The sequence below is a fragment of the Cotesia typhae genome, unplaced genomic scaffold, assembly GCF_013202065.1.
Source record: "Cotesia typhae breed Kobodo isofemale line unplaced genomic scaffold, CoteBio_Ctyphae scaffold_13, whole genome shotgun sequence".
Classification (NCBI taxonomy): Eukaryota; Metazoa; Arthropoda; class Insecta; order Hymenoptera; family Braconidae; genus Cotesia; species Cotesia typhae.
Window position 1 is genome coordinate 1,360,710 of NW_027423774.1, and position 17,180 is coordinate 1,377,889.

General features: G+C 26.1%; 2 protein-coding genes across 4 annotated transcripts; one reads left to right on the forward strand and one right to left on the reverse strand.

The window, feature by feature from the left end:
• Positions 1-277: 277 nt before the first annotated feature.
• Positions 278-3,657, reverse strand: Xit (ALG6/ALG8 family glucosyltransferase xit). The gene is made up of 9 exons (XM_074255058.1): positions 3,520-3,657; positions 3,316-3,435; positions 2,473-2,769; positions 2,133-2,405; positions 1,885-2,050; positions 1,537-1,746; positions 1,124-1,363; positions 899-1,047; positions 278-813 (listed from the first exon to the last, which is right to left on the reverse strand). Exons 3-9 carry the CDS (start codon positions 2,616-2,618, stop codon positions 363-365), a joined length of 1,635 nt encoding a protein of 544 aa, XP_074111159.1. The 5' UTR covers positions 2,619-2,769; positions 3,316-3,435; positions 3,520-3,657; the 3' UTR covers positions 278-362.
• Positions 3,658-3,928: 271 nt separating this feature from the next.
• Positions 3,929-13,554, forward strand: LOC141535215 (uncharacterized). 3 transcript variants are annotated; one of them, XM_074255053.1, is made up of 11 exons: positions 3,929-4,064; positions 5,278-5,426; positions 5,533-5,691; positions 5,769-6,181; positions 6,269-6,746; positions 6,852-7,192; positions 7,278-7,486; positions 7,570-7,855; positions 7,940-8,073; positions 8,157-8,306; positions 10,465-13,554. In XM_074255053.1, exons 2-11 carry the CDS (start codon positions 5,304-5,306, stop codon positions 13,260-13,262), a joined length of 5,091 nt encoding a protein of 1,696 aa, XP_074111154.1. In that variant the 5' UTR covers positions 3,929-4,064; positions 5,278-5,303; the 3' UTR covers positions 13,263-13,554. The 3 variants fall into 3 exon arrangements, with proteins under 3 accessions (XP_074111154.1, XP_074111156.1, XP_074111155.1); XM_074255055.1 differs by having other exon boundaries at positions 10,606-13,554; XM_074255054.1 differs by lacking the exon at positions 3,929-4,064 and adding an exon at positions 4,508-4,611.
• Positions 13,555-17,180: the final 3,626 nt, after the last annotated feature.

Consider the following 17,180-nt stretch of genomic DNA (forward strand, 5'->3'; position numbering starts at 1 on the left):
TTCAATTAAAATTTTAGTTCGCAATAAATTTAGCTGTAATTTCACAATTGTTTTAATTTTTTTTAACAAATAAATTATAGCAAAAAATAATTATTAAAAAAATGGACTTGTAGAAATTTTAATAAATTAAAAATGCAATTTTTTTTAAATAATTTTTTTGTTAAAGAAAATTTAAAAATTGTCAAGTGACAGTTAACTTTAATGTTATAAAATTAATTTCTTATAATTTTAAGAGTCTTATTAAATATATTTATGTAAAAATTGAAAGTTACTAAAAATAAAAAAATACTAAATAACAAGAATTGCATTTTCATTATAGATTTTTATTATTAATTTTTTAATATTTTTTTTGTATAAATTATTTAATTGCGTTTTTTTACTTTATCAATTTTAGTTTGTACTTTTTGACTTGTTTTCACATTACTGCTTTCTACATCAGTCACGGTACAATTAGTATAAAATACATAGTAATAAAGTACCCATGAGTAAATAACACCAATTGCACAGTAAATTGAAGTTAGAGCCAGTGGAAGAAATGGTAATTGTTGTCCAAAAATTATTTTATGAATAACAGTTTCATAAATTGTTATAAAAGGTAAAATTATCACATATATCCACTCGTGAATTTTTAATAATGATAAATTAAAAAGTTCTTGGAAGCATAAAATTTCAGCGAGTGAATAAATAAAATGCATTAAAATTTTTAATAAAGTTAAATCATATGGAAAGAGAAGAGGCTGAATAGCTGTATGTCCTGCTGAACTGAGGATCATGAATATTCTACCATCATTTTTATTGAGAGTAGCTAAAAGGCTAAAAATAAGTGAATAAAAAAAATTAACATTGCTATTCAAGCTATTAAATAATGTATTTCTGTTTGCATATTTTGATTACATACCTTAATGGAATGATTGCGGTTAAAATTGCTTTTTCATGGACATGCCATCCAAATATAAATGAACTTAATGCACATAAAATAATACATCTTACAAAGTCTTCTCGATGTAGATGTTTTTGTTTCTTCTTTAATATTAAATAAATAACAGGCTAAAATTAAAAATTAAACTAATTGGTTAATTTGTAAAAATATCATAATAATTTCAATAACAAATTAAATAAATACCAGTATTGATAAAAGTGTAGCAACGAATGTAACAAAAGGCGTAGGAGTTGGTAAAATGGCTAAAGTATCTTCTTGTACTAGACCGCCAGTCATTGATGCAGTTTTTGTAGTTGCTATCCAACCAAATCGTTTCGAAATTACGGACAATATTTTATCTGCACCAATATACAAAGCCCAGGCATTTGCAGCCCAGTAAGCATGTACTAAACCTCGTTTGAACGGAAAAAGTCTTGAAAGCACCTTTAAAAATTTTAATTATAAAAATTTAAACTTTGTTAGTTGAAGATAAATAATTTAATTTAATTTTTTTTTTTTTTTTTATAATAATTTAATTGCTATAAATATTTAAAAAAAATTTTATATCTGTCAACTCCAGTGTCATAAAGATAATCGTAAATGTTTAGAATACTCACTTGTGGCAATTGAGATAAAAACGGGCCAAAAGAAACAAATGTGATTGTTAACACGATTACTCCAAGTTGAGTTAATTTTGTAAAAAATTTATTAACTCTAAAACAATACCATTTAAGTAACCAAACAATAAACGCTGGGGCAACATATAAATAAATATGTTTGAGATTTAACAGAATTGCAAACCACGCTGCTCCTTGTAAAATACTAATCTAAAAAAATGTATAAATAAATAAAATGTATCTTACAAATATTTCTTTACAAGATAACGATTAAAATGCCAAATGTATATTTTTTTAAACACCATATTATTAAAAAAAAAATAAACTAAGTATCATGTAGGTACTTACACTTTCGTTTTTGCAAACTTTTGCTATTGACAATAAAAGTATTCCCAATAAAAGTCCATTGTATTGAAAATGTATATGATCAACCATCAGTAAACCGATATTACACAATGATAGACAGCCAAATGCCATATAATTATTTTGGGAGTTACAAAATACTTTTCCAATTCTGTAATAAAATTATTTGGCATGCAATATATTAAATTTGTTAAGACTATTTTCTTAAACAATTAAATGCTAAGGATATTTACTCTCTAACTCCATATAGAAACATTAAATCTGCAATGATGACTGTTGTTCTTTGGAAAAATATTGTTTCAGGTGAGTTATAATTCAGATTGTCAATTTTGAGCATTTCGGGATCAACAAATTTGGCAATTTGACTGAATAAAAATTCCAGCCATGCAAAAAAAGGAGGATAATCCAAGGTCCATTCTGACTTAGCATTTACGTACCATTCTTTTATCGGCAAACTGTATGTTATTGCAAGCCAATTACGGTGAACTTCAAAATCTGTTGAATGACTGAAAAAATCAATAAAATAATAATAAATATTTTAAATTAAATAAGTAATGAAATTTTTTGACTTACTATGTTGGAATTAATAAAAATTTTACTGTAGAAACAAGAGCAAATATTATATAAAGTGTCTGATTACTGAGTAATTCATTATGTGGTTCTAACTGGTCACTTTTTGAACTTGTATTAGTTAAAAGTTTGCTTGAATGTTTAGTCATTTTAATAAATATTTTTAGTAAAAATATGCTCCAATATTTATGTACATAATATTTATATTTTTTAGGTTATTACATGTGGCTGTTTTTTCATGTTTTTGTTGATGTCAAATAAAAGTCGGCAATGAAGATATTCATTAGCATTTTACTGCGACTAAAAAAAAAAAAAAATATTTATGTATTATTGACGTTTTAAAAATAATATCACTTATCAATACAATCAGTCAGTTCATAGGTGTTTTTTATGTACTACTAACTGTAGGTACTTATATATTAGAACCATGATTGAATAAAGATTTTAAAATTTTATTAAAAATAGAAGCTATTTAATAATTTTGTGATTTTAGACTCTTCATAATTGAATACAATAATAATTAATTATGTTCACAATTAAAAAAAATTTTTTTTGTGCATGTTAAAAAAAAGTAAAATGATAATACTGAAGTTAGCAGTCAGCTATTAATTTAAAAAAATTTTTTTAACAAATTAATTACAATAAAAAAATGCTTCTTAAAATTTTTATTAATTTTTACATGTGAAACTTTTTAATTTAATTTTTTTATAATAATTTAATTGCTATAAATATCTAAAAAATTTTTTATATCTGTCAACTTCAGTGTCATGCAAAATGAACTATATTTGAAGATTTAATAATTAAATATGATATAATATTTTACAAAATAAATTAAAATTTTTTTACCTTTTATTTTTATTATTTATATTTTTACAGTTGTTGTGATAAATTCTGGTCGTTTCTTGCTCAAACAGTGAGCTTTCGAATTTTTATCTGAAGATATAGCCATATTGTTGATGTGCGAACCTGTAATAAAAGTTTTCTTATAAAGATAGTTTAAAAACACTGTTAGAAATAAGTGAAAATTTTGATTGGTTGCTATATCATCACCCAACGCCTCTGGTAACATAAATAGTAAGCAGAGGATTGACTATTGAACGAGGTCACGAATTTTGCTTTGTGTTGAGCATCGTCATTCAATCAGCTGATTATTGTTTTTATTGGAGTGAAAAAAGAACCCAGTGCTTTGTTATTAATATCTTATTTAACAATAGCAATAAATTAATTATTTAATAGCAATAGTTACACCAAAAATAAAAACAAACAAATTACTTCATTTATTCGACAATTAATATCATGTATTTACGATAATCAATAGAACAAAGGAAAGTATACATAAATAACTACTGACTACTTACTTATATTCTGACATTTTAAAATCACTACGCGCGGTGACATCATCACCACATCTCTCTTTTTTTCACTGCAACACAGCAGTACATACAGTGTACTAAGTACTCCATTAAATTGTGTTTGTCAGTTGAACACAGTATGACGCAGTAGAAGGTCGTAATAATTGTTTTCTGTAAATCCAATGAGATTTCAGATAGTGATTATCTATTTCTGCACAATGGAAATATAAATATTTTTGTTAAGTAAGTTTTTGACAATGTACAGTAGATATTATTGTTATTTTTAATATAAAAACAGTCTATTAATTTAGATCTATGTTCATGTTATTAAAAATGACGTTTGAACTTGAAGTTTCTTTGTTATGACAAGAGCTTGTTTGTCTATTTTTAATTATTACATTGCGACGTTTATTCGAGTGTGTTTTTACAATGATAATAATAATTATTATTATTTTCTTCATGGCACTGTGTATAAAAATGATGTTATTTTTATTGAACAAAATTATTTATTTATTTATTTATTTTTTTTTTTTTTTCATTTAAAAATACGTAACAGCTGTAGTAATTTGTTGACATTAAAATAGGCTCCTACTTTATCATGTAGAATTTATGTGATGTTATTAGATTGCAAATGTACAATGTATAGTTAAATATTTATGTTTCAGTCGATGGATTTTGTGTTGCACAGTTAGCTATTCATTCGAAATTGATTTTTAATCACTCATTTTCTCAATGTCAAGGAACATTTTGTTGACTATATTGTACCTGTTGTGTTCCCGATGACTTTTACGTAATTACAACATATCTATCATAAAAATAGTATATTTTTGGAAAAATTTATTTTACTCTGTACAAATATTACTAACTGTTTGTACTTTGTTCTTTTTTTTTTTTTTTTTTTTTTTTTTTTTTAAATAATCAAAAATTGTTTATTATTGAATAAATTAATAAACAGGTGTATTGTTATTAAACTTTACTGATGAAATTGTTTAATTTTTTGTAAATATTTTCTTGATACGTCAATGTTAAATCAGATAAAGATATAATGTAGAATCATGCGTAGGAATTAGAAACAAACTTTGACATTTGAACACTTTTATTCATTAACATCTCGTATAAGTTATAAAGATGATTTTTTTATTACTTTATTAATTACGACTTATTTATTTCTGTTCTATTACATAAAAAAAATATGCATCATTGGTAGAGTCAAGAAAAATATGTTCCATGCCCTCGATTGTTGCTAATTTAATCTGTACTTTTGCCACGATTAAATAATTATGAAATTACATTATTTATCTGTAATATTACTCAGTAAACTAGCCTTTCACTTCACATGATTTTTTTTTTTTTTTTTTTTTTTTTTTTTTATTAAGAAATATAAAATAAATTATTAGTATATTTAATAAATATATTACGTTTATAAATATTTATTATTTTCATTTATTTGTTTCAGATAGGCAATTAATTCATGAAAGCAAGATGTCTGCAGACTCACCAAGAAGAGGACTTCATCGGGGTATCCAAGTAGTTTCACCTCAGCCGATTAGTGATCGATCAATAATTGATAGTGTTGCTGGAATCATCAATGACATTGTTCCACAAGTATAATATATAATATTTTAAATAAATTTTCCTATGTGTTAACGATAAGCAAACAGTATTTATTTTAATTAAATTAAATATTAATGTAAAAATTTCATTATTTCAGGGGTATACTGGTTCACCTAACTCAGACAACAAAGAATCAATAACATGGGCTCGCTTCGAGTATGCAGATGTCAATGATCCATCTTTCTTTCCTGATTATGTCGAAGGATCTAGTACACCACCATTACTGTTGGTTTTGGGGTACACAACTGGTGTACAGGTATATAAAATATAAATATATTTTTTAAAAATATGTCCAAGTACTTCTAATCATTTATTTTTTACTTACAACCAAAGGTTTGGCTGATAGCAGCATCTGGCGAAGCAACTGAAGTTTTATCGTGGAGACAGAGTGTTGTTCGTATTCTAAGAATTTTGCCTGACCCTAAAATAGCTGAAGATCATGCTGACCTGTATGAACAAAAACGACCAATAATAGCAATATGTGATTCTGCTGGGCCTGGACCTCAATTTTGCAATGTTAATTTTATTTCCTTGAGAACTGGAGAACAGTTGAAAAGCATCAAATTCAAAAATCCTGTTTGTGATGTCTTAGCAAATAAAAGATCAATAGTAGTTACATTTTCAGAGAAGATAGCTGTTTTTGATGCTCGAACATTTGAAGATATTTTAACTGTAACAACTTGTTACCCGTGCCCTGGTCTAAATCCTAATCCCGTAGCTCTTGGATCAAGATGGTTTGCTTACAGGTAAAAATGGATTTTATATTTTTTTTATACATTAATTACATTTTGTATTGAATAAATTTTTACCATAAATAATATTATTATTTTTAGTGAGAAGAAGTTAATACCCGCCCGACGCAGTAGCGGTGGAAGTGAAGGTGAAGGTGTACAAAGTTATACAGCAACGGTTTTGTACGCAGCTAAATCATTGGGTAAAGGATTACGTGGACTTGGTGAGACAGTAGCCTCGAGTTTAACTGGAAATTCAGTGACTCCTATGATAATCAATAACAGTGGCAGCGATATCACACAACCTGGCGTCGTTACAATACTAGATTTACATGCAACAAAAGAAGAAAAAGAGCTTGATGATCCGGCTATTGAAACAGTGGTTGCTCATTTCACCGCTCATAGTGACGCTATTGTTGCTATGACATTCGATTTAACAGGAGCTATTTTGATGACTGCTGATAGACGAGGACATGATTTTCATGTGTTTAGAATACAACCTCACCCTGGTGGACCAACATTAGCTGCCGTGCATCATCTTTATGTTTTACACCGTGGTGATACTACAGCTAAAGTACAAGTAAGTAAATATAGTGGTAAAATTAATTGATTGTACTATACAGTGACAATGTTATTAATTGTTTAAATGTTTATTAATGAATTAAAATGTGTTAAATTTTTTTAGGACATGGTTTTCTCAAGTGACACAAGATGGGCAGCAGTGTCGACGGTTCGCGGAACAACTCATGTATTTCCAGTGGCTCCTTATGGAGGACCTGTGGGTATGAGAACTCATTCTACACCTCATGTTGTGAACAGGCTCTCCAGGTTCCATAAAAGTGCCGGTCTTACTGATGATGGTACAAGGTCTCATTCTCCCGTTTCTCATGTTGAATTGCAACCTTCCGTCTACCTGTATTCTAATCCAAGACTCCCGCCGTATCCACATCCGACGATTCTTCATCCATTAGCGCAGATTCGTCAACCTTCTACGTTAAATCACACTAATAATCAATCTCAACCAAGGTAAATTAACACTCTTGGGTATTGAGTAATTTAAATAATTGAAAAATATATAAAAAAAAAAAAAAAAAAAAAAATATTTTTTTAGTCGACCTCAGCAACGACAACGGTTACATTCTGACGACAATGGAACACTACCTTTAAAAATTTGTGCTTGTTTTGCACCACCAAGAGCATGGATTTATACACAAAGAGAGTCAACAAATAAAGTTTCTAAACGAGCTATTGACTCATTATTCATAATGGCATGTCATGGAAATATGATTCAATATGATTTAGAACCAAAACCAGCTACAGGTTATTACTATTACTGTAAAATAATTTATTTAAACATAAATATATAATTAAATGTTTAAAATTTAACGATAATTTTATTTTAGGTGTGCCGAAAGAAAAAGTATGTGATGACACTACAATTGAATTAGAAGTCGAAGCAAAAGGGCAGTGGCCATTGCTGAGAATGCCTAATTCTTTTGAAATACTTCCTCCGCTATCTTCAATGAGTCCATTGTTTTGTTATTCTGGATCACCAAGGAGCGTTCAGAGTTTAGATAGTGCAGAAGATCGTTGGTTGAGTCAAGTGGAAATTGTAACTCATGCAGGACCACATCGTAGATTATGGATGGGTCCACAGTTTGTGTTTAAAACTTACAACACATCTAGTGGGTAAGTGAATTACTTTATTTAAAAATTATTAAATTTATTATGTGGTAATTTATGAACTTATTATTAATAAAAAAATTTTTTTAGTATTAATATGGCAGAATCCGAAGCCGTAGAGATCGGAATAATTGGAGGATCTCGACCAGCACGATCAAATCCTGTTAATATGCCTCATGCTGCATCTCGACCTTTAGTGCCTGTTGTTATTGATGGCTCAGGAAGTGAGTTGTCAATAAAATTAATTAGTAATAATTAATTACTTAAATCTTTATATTAATAATTTATGTTGTAATTAATTTTTTAGGCAGTTATGAACAGTCACCGAGATTGACTGAAACCTTTGAGAATTCAGTAGAAAATGATGGTGTTGGCATAGGCAATGGAGAAAATCAACTTCGTGAAGATCTTGCAGAGGCGATGCTTGAGACATCAGCAGCTGCTCATCGTGCACCAGGTATGATTATTATCAGTTATCACTTGTTTGTTGAATTTTCGTACTTGATTGAAATTTAAAAAAATATTTGCATTATCCTGACAATAACCTCAGTATTAATAACATTATGCAGGTAACATAAATTTTGCAATGTGGTTAACTATTAATATAAAATCAGTCATTACTACATTTTTTTTTCTTTTTCAAAGTCATGAAGAATCTGCATGTTGATAATTACCTAGCAATTTATTGATTAACTTCATTATAACAAAAATTTAGATATACAAACTATTAAAATTTTTTCTGATTACATTACATACCAATTTCTAAAAGTCCTTTGAAATACTTTCATTGTTCAATTCACGATTAAAGATAAATAATAGTAATGACTTTAATTTTTAACTTATTTAAAATAAAATAAAAATTGGAAATTAATAAAAATAATTAATTAATGAAAATTTTATGATTGTACGATTATTATCTTATTAAAATTTGGTTCGTATGTTTATTAATTCAATAATTACAAAATAATAAAATTCTTTGATGCAAACTTACTATTAATTAAAATATCTAAAACTTGATTAACAATTTATTGGCATTATAAAGATTTATCTGAATTTTTACATTGATAAAATAATTAATTTAATTATGAATGATTTATTCTCTTAATATCAGTTAATATTAAAATTATCGTTTGAATAATATTGTTTTAAAAAATCGAACCAAATTTAATAATGAATATCTTCGAGCAATTTGATAAATTTTCATTAATTCAATTTTTTTTTTCCTTTACTTTTCTTAAATAATTTTTTTTTTGCAGTATCCTATTTTTAAACGTATATTTAAAAGTTTTATTTATAAGAATTAGTTTAATGCGAAGTGATAGTTTTGAAAATTGATTATGGTTTATTGTCAATTTATTAAGAACTTTGAATTTTTATCACATTAGCGATCAATTATAATTAAAGTACGAGTTTTCGGTATTAATAATATGCTGAGGAAGCTTAAAGCTTCTTGCATACAACGAAAAATTAAATATTACGCAAAACACAAAGTTTGAAAACGGGCAGAACTGGCCAGAGGCAGGTATCTTCATTAAAATTGTTTCCTATTATCATAATGTTTCGATACTTTCATCACTAACTTGATAGATTTTTTTTATTGTAAATATTTTTATTTTATGAGAATTATTAAACCAAGATAATAGAATAAAATACGTTTCACTTTATCACAAACAATGTGTATGTAATCACAATCACTTGTTACCTTGTATGATAAATTTTTTAATTAATTTAGACATGTATTAATTTATTTTAATATTTAATCTTGGTTTAGCAATCCTTAAGAAAAAAGAAATTAATTTTTTACCATGAATTAAATTATCGTTCATTTATTTTATTTTATCCTGTTGTGCTATTCCCATATAATTTAACATTGCTCTAAGTCCATTGAGTGAAATTAATTTTTGGTTAATAAAATAGGTTTATCATATTAGAAATACAAAGAAAATATTATTGTTACAATATTCATGTTTATTTTTTATAAGTTTATTGAAAATTGATGAATACAAATGCACGTTTTTTAGTTAAAATTTTTTCTTACTGTCCTAAAAGTTTTTAAATCAAATGCTAGATTATTCATTTTTTTGGAAATTCATTGACAATATTAAGAAAAATTTTTCTTATTTTTGTTTTTTATTTTTTTTCAGAATGTACTTTTGTATCATATTTTTTTCGCAAAAATTTTTATTTATTATAACAATTTGAAACTCGATAAAATGTGCTAAGAGTAATAACAGTAAAGTAGAATAATAATTTATTATGGAACTTGCAAGGTACATCTATGCAAGCGTTGAATTGATTTTTAGTCTTGAAACAATTGCTTAATAATTATGAGGTTGCTTATAGAATATACGATTTATTGCATATTTATTTGTGGAAATATATAAAATTAATTTATTTAATTAAATCCCTTTATTACTGACAACACTTGAATAAATAACATTTCATCTTGAAAAATTTCTCAAAAATTCAGTATTTTATTTTATTTTCTGAATGATAAAAAAAAAAAAAAAAAAAACAATTAAAAATAAAATAAATAGAATAATTTGATTTGATTTAAAAAGAACGGAGGGCGTATTTCGTTATTGATACCTGCCAACGGCTTTTTCTGTTATTAGGGAGGCGATTGGTAGTTGAGAGGGTGGGACAACCGGTTACTAAAGTCGTCAACCCTCTGGGCACCGTAATAACTATCTTGGCCGACGAGGAAGACGCGAGTTCGAGAGAGGAGTTTGATGATGAAGAAGATTGTGTTCCAGATGCTCCTAAGAGCTTATGCGCTGAGGAGGGACCCGCTTCTCTCGGAGATTTTCAATCTGAGGGCAGTTCACTTCGTAATATTACAGAAATATGCGCTGAAATGCGTGCGGCTAGTGAACCAGCTATCGATGGTGTACCAGACGAAAATATCCGGGATGTTCAAGAACAAAAAACACTTTGTGTTGAGGCTGCCACTATGAATTCTGCAGACAATGCTATAGATTTTGAGCGTGAAGGAGCATTTCGTGATATACCGACCAGTTTGAGTCTCTGTGCTGAACAAGGTGAGATTCCAAATAGTCCTATGACACAAGCTCGAGAAAGCTCTTGGTCTAATCGTTTAAATAAATGTGAAGAATCTCAAATTCAACATAATTTTGCTGCGGCTAAATACATTGTTAATTATGATGAACAAAATGTTATTTTAGCTGAAAATAAATTATCATATGATAAATTAGAAGTTAAATCTGTTAAAAATAAAAATGATTTATTTAGTATTGAAGAATCTGAACATACTCCTAAAAAATCTAGTAAAAATACTGCCACTAATTTACCGGTCAATAAACGCACTTCAAATGTAAATAAAGAACGACCTAAATATTTAATTCGTGAACATGAAGACAGTATTCTTATTGAAGATACTAGTGTTCCTAATAAAACTAAAATAACTGAACCAGTAGAAAAAAATATTTCACCTGATAGTAAAGTAATAACAGATGTTAAGAAGAAACAGAGTGATGATAAGTTTAAAAAAGAGAGTGTTAAAAATGTAGTTACTGTTGCCGATGAACCTGAAGTTATGGTAGTAGAGAGTAAATCAATTGAAACCATTGATTCGTTTGTTGAATTAAGAGCACCTGATATTTTGAACGAACGAATTAGTACTGTCGAGACTTGTAGAGAAATATTAGAACCGATGGAAGCTACTGTTGCTACTGCAATTGCATGTGATATTGCATCCCTACCATATGATTTACCACCACCGCTTGATGATTTTCATTGCATTGATTATCATATCGTCGAGGCTAATGTTTTTCGTGTGAAAGATGCAATGTATCTCAATCAATATGAAGATGATATTGAGCATATTCATAATAGTGAAGATATTTTGAAAGTTTATGACGATAAAATGGATTGCAATAAAATTAAAACTACAATTGATGAAATAGAATCATCACCGTTCCGACAAAGAAAAAGTAGCAAAAGTACTATTTCAGACGATGATCTTGAGCATATTAATACTTCAGAGCTAACTGAATTATACGAAAAAGCAAAGACGCTGATCGTTGAACAAAATGACGACGTTAACTTACCAGAAATTTATCCACTGCCGACCGGTAAAGTTGGGACGTCGTCAGATGATGAACTTGAACATGTCGCACACTCAGAATTTACCGAACTCAATAAATCACCGTCACCAGTAATACCATTAGAATTATCACCACAGCCGTGTTTAAAATCGCCTGTAAATAAATCAAGAAAAAAATCAGCAACAAATGATGAAATAAGTAAAGCCTCGATAAAATCGAGGACTTCAAGAAAACGTAGAGATGTCGTTGTGATTGATAGTGAAATTACTGAAGCCGATGTTACTGTTATCGTGAATCCACACGATCATGCAGAAAATTGGGATAAAAGTAAAAGTCCGGAAAAAGATTTAGCTGAAGAAATTGATCGATGTGTAGAACCGGCCGATCGATCTATAGAACCAACAGCGTCTCAGAGCTTACCCAAGAAGACACGAGTTAGAACGAGTAAGAGTTCAAATTCAACTGTACAAAAAACATCAGCATCAAAACTTATTGAGATTATTGATATAGATGCTATGCAAAAAGCTGAAATGGAAGTAGCAAGTGGTATTACAATACCTGAGTGTAAAATTTTGGAGCCATGTCCAGAAATGCCAATTGCTAGAATGAAAAAGTCACGGCGTAATAAAGAAATTGAAATTGATAATGAAAGTTGTAAAGTTATTAAATCTGATTCATTAAATGAATCTCGACCAACTGAAGGAATTGATTGGTGTCTAACAGATCAGAAAAAAAAATCAGAAATTAGTACAACTAAAAGTAGTACAGCGGAATGCTCAATTGATGATCCAAAATTGTCAAAAGATCAAACAGTTAGTGAAAATAAACCAATCAAAAAACGTGGTAAAAAATCAATTTCAGGTTCTGAACGCGTTTCTAGTACAAATTGTCAATTTAGCCTTAATAGTGGAACTTGTGAACCTTATAAATGTAGTTCTACTGAAGATCCTTCTATTTTGATCTCAACAAGCTCATCAATGGAAGTAACGCCGTGTATAAAAGATACAGAAAAATGTATCGAAAAAACTGTAGATGTAGCTATACCAGAAGATGTACAAATTACCGTTGAATTAAAAAATAATGATGAAAATTTACCTAGTAATAGTTGTGGAGATTCGCTGGAACAGCAGCAACATCAACAAAAACAAAATGATTCAAATGATGAAATTCCACCAGAACGATCAAGTTCATCAGATGATCTCAATGCTAACGTAATTCCAATGGATACTGAAGAGGACAGTGGGGTTAAAGAAGTAGTTGATAAACCTAATTCAACTACTGCTTCTCCATCTTGGTCAACTGTAGGCAAGAAAAGTAACAGATCTAAGAAAAAGAAACGCAGATGAGTAAAGGATTGCGTAGACATGCCTAAAGCAAGCTTTGCTCTCTATATACTACTGATGCAAGTTGCTGGGGTGGATTAATAATTAATTAAATTAATTCTACAATAATAATATTAATAATAATAATAATAATTACAAAATAACAATAATAACCTTATTAACTAATTGATTTAGAGTGTAGTTATTACAATTGTAATAGATAAATTATAGATAATAATAATTTATGATTGTTAGTAGATAGTTAATCAACGAAGTAGTTTTTGTTTGGATAAATAAAAATTTGTTTAATCAAGTATTTTCAAAATATTATATTGTAGATTAAAAAAAAAAATTAACTGCGAATCCGTCAGCATTATAAAATAATGTCGCATTTCTTAAAAATTTTTACGTAGTTTCGATCTCAAAAATTATATGACTATGAAGAAATTTTTTTTTTTCTAGTTAATTTTTTTTTTTTTAATAGTTCAATAATTTTAGTATTAAAATTATATATTAATTTTGCGATCTTGCAAAAAGTATTATATATAGAGTGTTATTAAATATATTTATATTTTTTTTCTTTCTGATTTAATACAGAAGTAAAAGTATTTTCCTTCGTAGCGAAGAGTCTGTATTTCTAAATGAAAACACAAAAAAACAAAAATTGTTAAATTGATCATGGATACTTTATTGATAATAAATTATATTAATGAGTGATTTTAATTAATTTTGAATTGTTCATAAAAAAAAAAAAAATATATATATATATATATATATATATATATATATATATATATATATATATATATATATATATATCTAGCTTTGTTGTATTATGAGTAAAATAAAATACAATATTAATAGATTATATTGTGTGTCAAAAGTAAAGCCTTTGATATATATTTTGTTAATTGAAATTTAAAATTTTTTTAACAAAAGTTATTGGTAGCATTTTTAATCGGTATTAATTTTGGCATAATACCTTGATTAATGAAGAAATTATCATTGTTTAAAGTAAATATTATATTTAACGTTTTAAAAATAAATTTTTGTTTAATGTAATTTAAAAAATTCTCACCTTAAAAATTTTTATTTGTTGTTAATTTTTGATAATATTTTTTTTTGTCAAATTTTCGATATTATAAATATAAATGTGATTTTAATCTACTCATTTAATTTTGCTTTTGAATTATTTCGTTCGACTTTATTTAAAAATTTTTAAATAAATGTAGGTAATAGGAAGTAATTTCCTAGCTTAAAAAAAGCGCTTATATAAATCATCACCAGTTTGAAATAAATCTGTTTGTGCAGTTCCACCCTGTTCTATTTTTTAGGAACTTTTTTTTTTTCTTAGGAAATTCTATTAGTTAATAATTAGCTTTAACAAGTAACGAAATATAATTTTAATGTACCGTAAAAAATATAAATAAGCACTCCCGTCCGCTATATCACCAGTATAATTACAATTTATTCTTGTATTCAACTATGCTTTGTAATTTATTTTTTAAACGACAGAAAAAATACACATACACATAAATACTTTCGAAAATATACGTTTTACGGTGCTAATTCTAAAAAATCTGTAATTATTACGTGTGAAAAAAAAATATTATAATTTTATCTTTATTTTATTAAATAAGATTTTTATTTTTAAACGTGACATCAATTTTATTTATTTAAAATTTATATTCGTAAAATTCCTTTCCTTGACTATAATAACAATTGTAACTACAACTTGTGATACAAGCGAAATCAGAATTACGGTAAGTAAACGAAAATAGAAGTGATTATAAAAAAAAAAAAAAAAAAAAAAAAGATATTTGTGTAATTATTTTAATTCGATACTTTTTATATTATGGGAGTTTAGTTGTCAAGAATTATTTGTAAATAATTTTTATATTTTCTTAATTATAATGAAAATTTTTTTTTTTTTTTTTTACTATATTTCAGAAAAATAAGTATTGAGAATTTTAAAATATTTTTCATTTTCTTTTTATTCAAGTTTTTGATTTGATCTATTGAATAAAATATTAATATTAGTGATTTATACATACTTATTAATTTAAGAACAATTATATGTAATGAAAATACTTGATTATTCGGAAGATTGTAAAATATTCTTCAAATTTTTACATTTAATTAATTTTAAAAGATTTTCTAAACCTGAGTCCTTTTTGAGAACAAGAATCAAAGCACAATTCTTCAACTATAAATTAAAATAAATTTTTTCCACACAACATCTTCAATATATTATTCTATTAACTGATGGATAAATGTGTTTTAGGTACATAAAATTAATTAAATTAAATCCGTATAATTTCTTCAATTATAACTTGTATTAATTATTATGAAGAAATAAATATTAATTCAGTATTAATTAATTTTTTATTTATTTACTTATTTAATATTCATACTCTGTACACTTTTCTTCTCATTTAAAAATCTAATTTATTTAATAAAAAATAATTAGATTTAGAAAACAGGAAAAATATAGTTTTATAAATAAGTAAATAGTTTTAGTTTTATAAATAATTAGAAAATGAATTTATGATTTAAGGTGGAAGTCAGTCGGTAGCAAGTTATGAGGATCTTAGTTCCAGTAGTTTTAGTTCAACAAGTAGAGCATCGTTGGATGCAAGAAGTTCTCCAACTCCATCTTATGGAGCGGAAAACATGATGGTTTTTCCTGGTGATAGTAGTGGTTCTATTTGAAGTTATTTAAGGTGCGTGACCATATTGCCTCACTGGTTGCGCTGCCTTAAGTAAAAATTATCATATTTAATTTTTTTAATATAATATAAAACGTTTAACAAAAATTAAATATCTTATTGCATGTATGAGTGTAATTTTTTCTACAAAAAGTCAAATATCTTGGTTTTTTTTTTTTTTTTTTTTAAATGAAAAATTTGAACTAAAAAAAAATTTTAATTATTTAAAAAAAAAACAAATTTAGTCATTATAAAATATTTTATAAATTGAAATAATTGATGTTCCTCTTTTATTCCAGTGATTGCCATTTAATTTAATTAATGGATAACATAGGTTGTGATAATTGAAATAAAATTATCTTTTATATTTTTTTTTTTAATATCAATTTAATTGAATAATTACGGCAAAAAATTTCTTACATTATTAATTTTATTTATTATTATTTTTAAATGACGAAATAATTAAAATTTAATTTTTATAAAAATGTAAGTTTTTAAAATTTTATAAGCATTTTTACAAATATTATTATATTCAAATGGCGAAGGGTTGAAAATATAAAAAAGTCTTGAAGGACTGTTTGCCTGTATAGTTTTTCACTTTGTACGTTCATTAATATTGAAAATTATGATATGCATTTTATTCACATTCTTTGTATATTTAATACTTTTTTATTATAAATATTCCAAGTTGAAAATAAGTATATAAAAGTAACCATTTTCAGTAAATAAAAAACTGAGAAACTAAATTTATTATTTTTTTGATTTATTTAAAAATTTTAATCATTTTAAATGTATAAAAATAAATTGTATGTTCCTCAGTTTTTTAAATACTGATATATATATATATATATATATATATATATATATATATATATATATATATATATATATATATATATATATTGATATTTTGTAGTTATTTATAATAACGAAACATGTCTAAAATATTATATACTATAGTAGTTTTTAGGAGTGATGAAAGAATTGAGTGATGATAATGATAATCGTTTGCAAAGTTAAAGAATGTCTTTTATAAATTTTTTATATCAAAATAATTTTGAATTATAAAAGTTAAAAATTTTTATATTATATTAAAATTAAATATCATTTTTAAATTAATATTATTTCTCAAATATTTAACAACGTTTATTCTGAGTAAGTTTTAATCAACAAAAAAATTTATTTAATTTTGTTTATAAATTTATTTAATGACTACAGGCCTTACAAATATGTG

Coding starts and splice junctions, on each gene's coding strand:
- LOC141535215 (XM_074255053.1), top strand. CDS start 5,304: ATGTCTGCAGACTCACCAAGAAGAGGACTTCATCGGGGTATCCAAGTA. Junction 6,747..6,851: donor ATACTACAGCTAAAGTACAA/GTAAGTAAATAT, acceptor AAATTTTTTTAG/GACATGGTTTTCTCAAGTGA. Junction 8,307..10,464: donor AGCTGCTCATCGTGCACCAG/GTATGATTATTA, acceptor TTCTGTTATTAG/GGAGGCGATTGGTAGTTGAG.
- Xit (XM_074255058.1), bottom strand. CDS start 2,618: ATGACTAAACATTCAAGCAAACTTTTAACTAATACAAGTTCAAAAAGT. Junction 1,747..1,884: donor AAGTTTGCAAAAACGAAAGT/GTAAGTACCTAC, acceptor ACATTTTTTTAG/ATTAGTATTTTACAAGGAGC. Junction 1,364..1,536: donor TTTTATCTCAATTGCCACAA/GTGAGTATTCTA, acceptor AAATTTTTAAAG/GTGCTTTCAAGACTTTTTCC.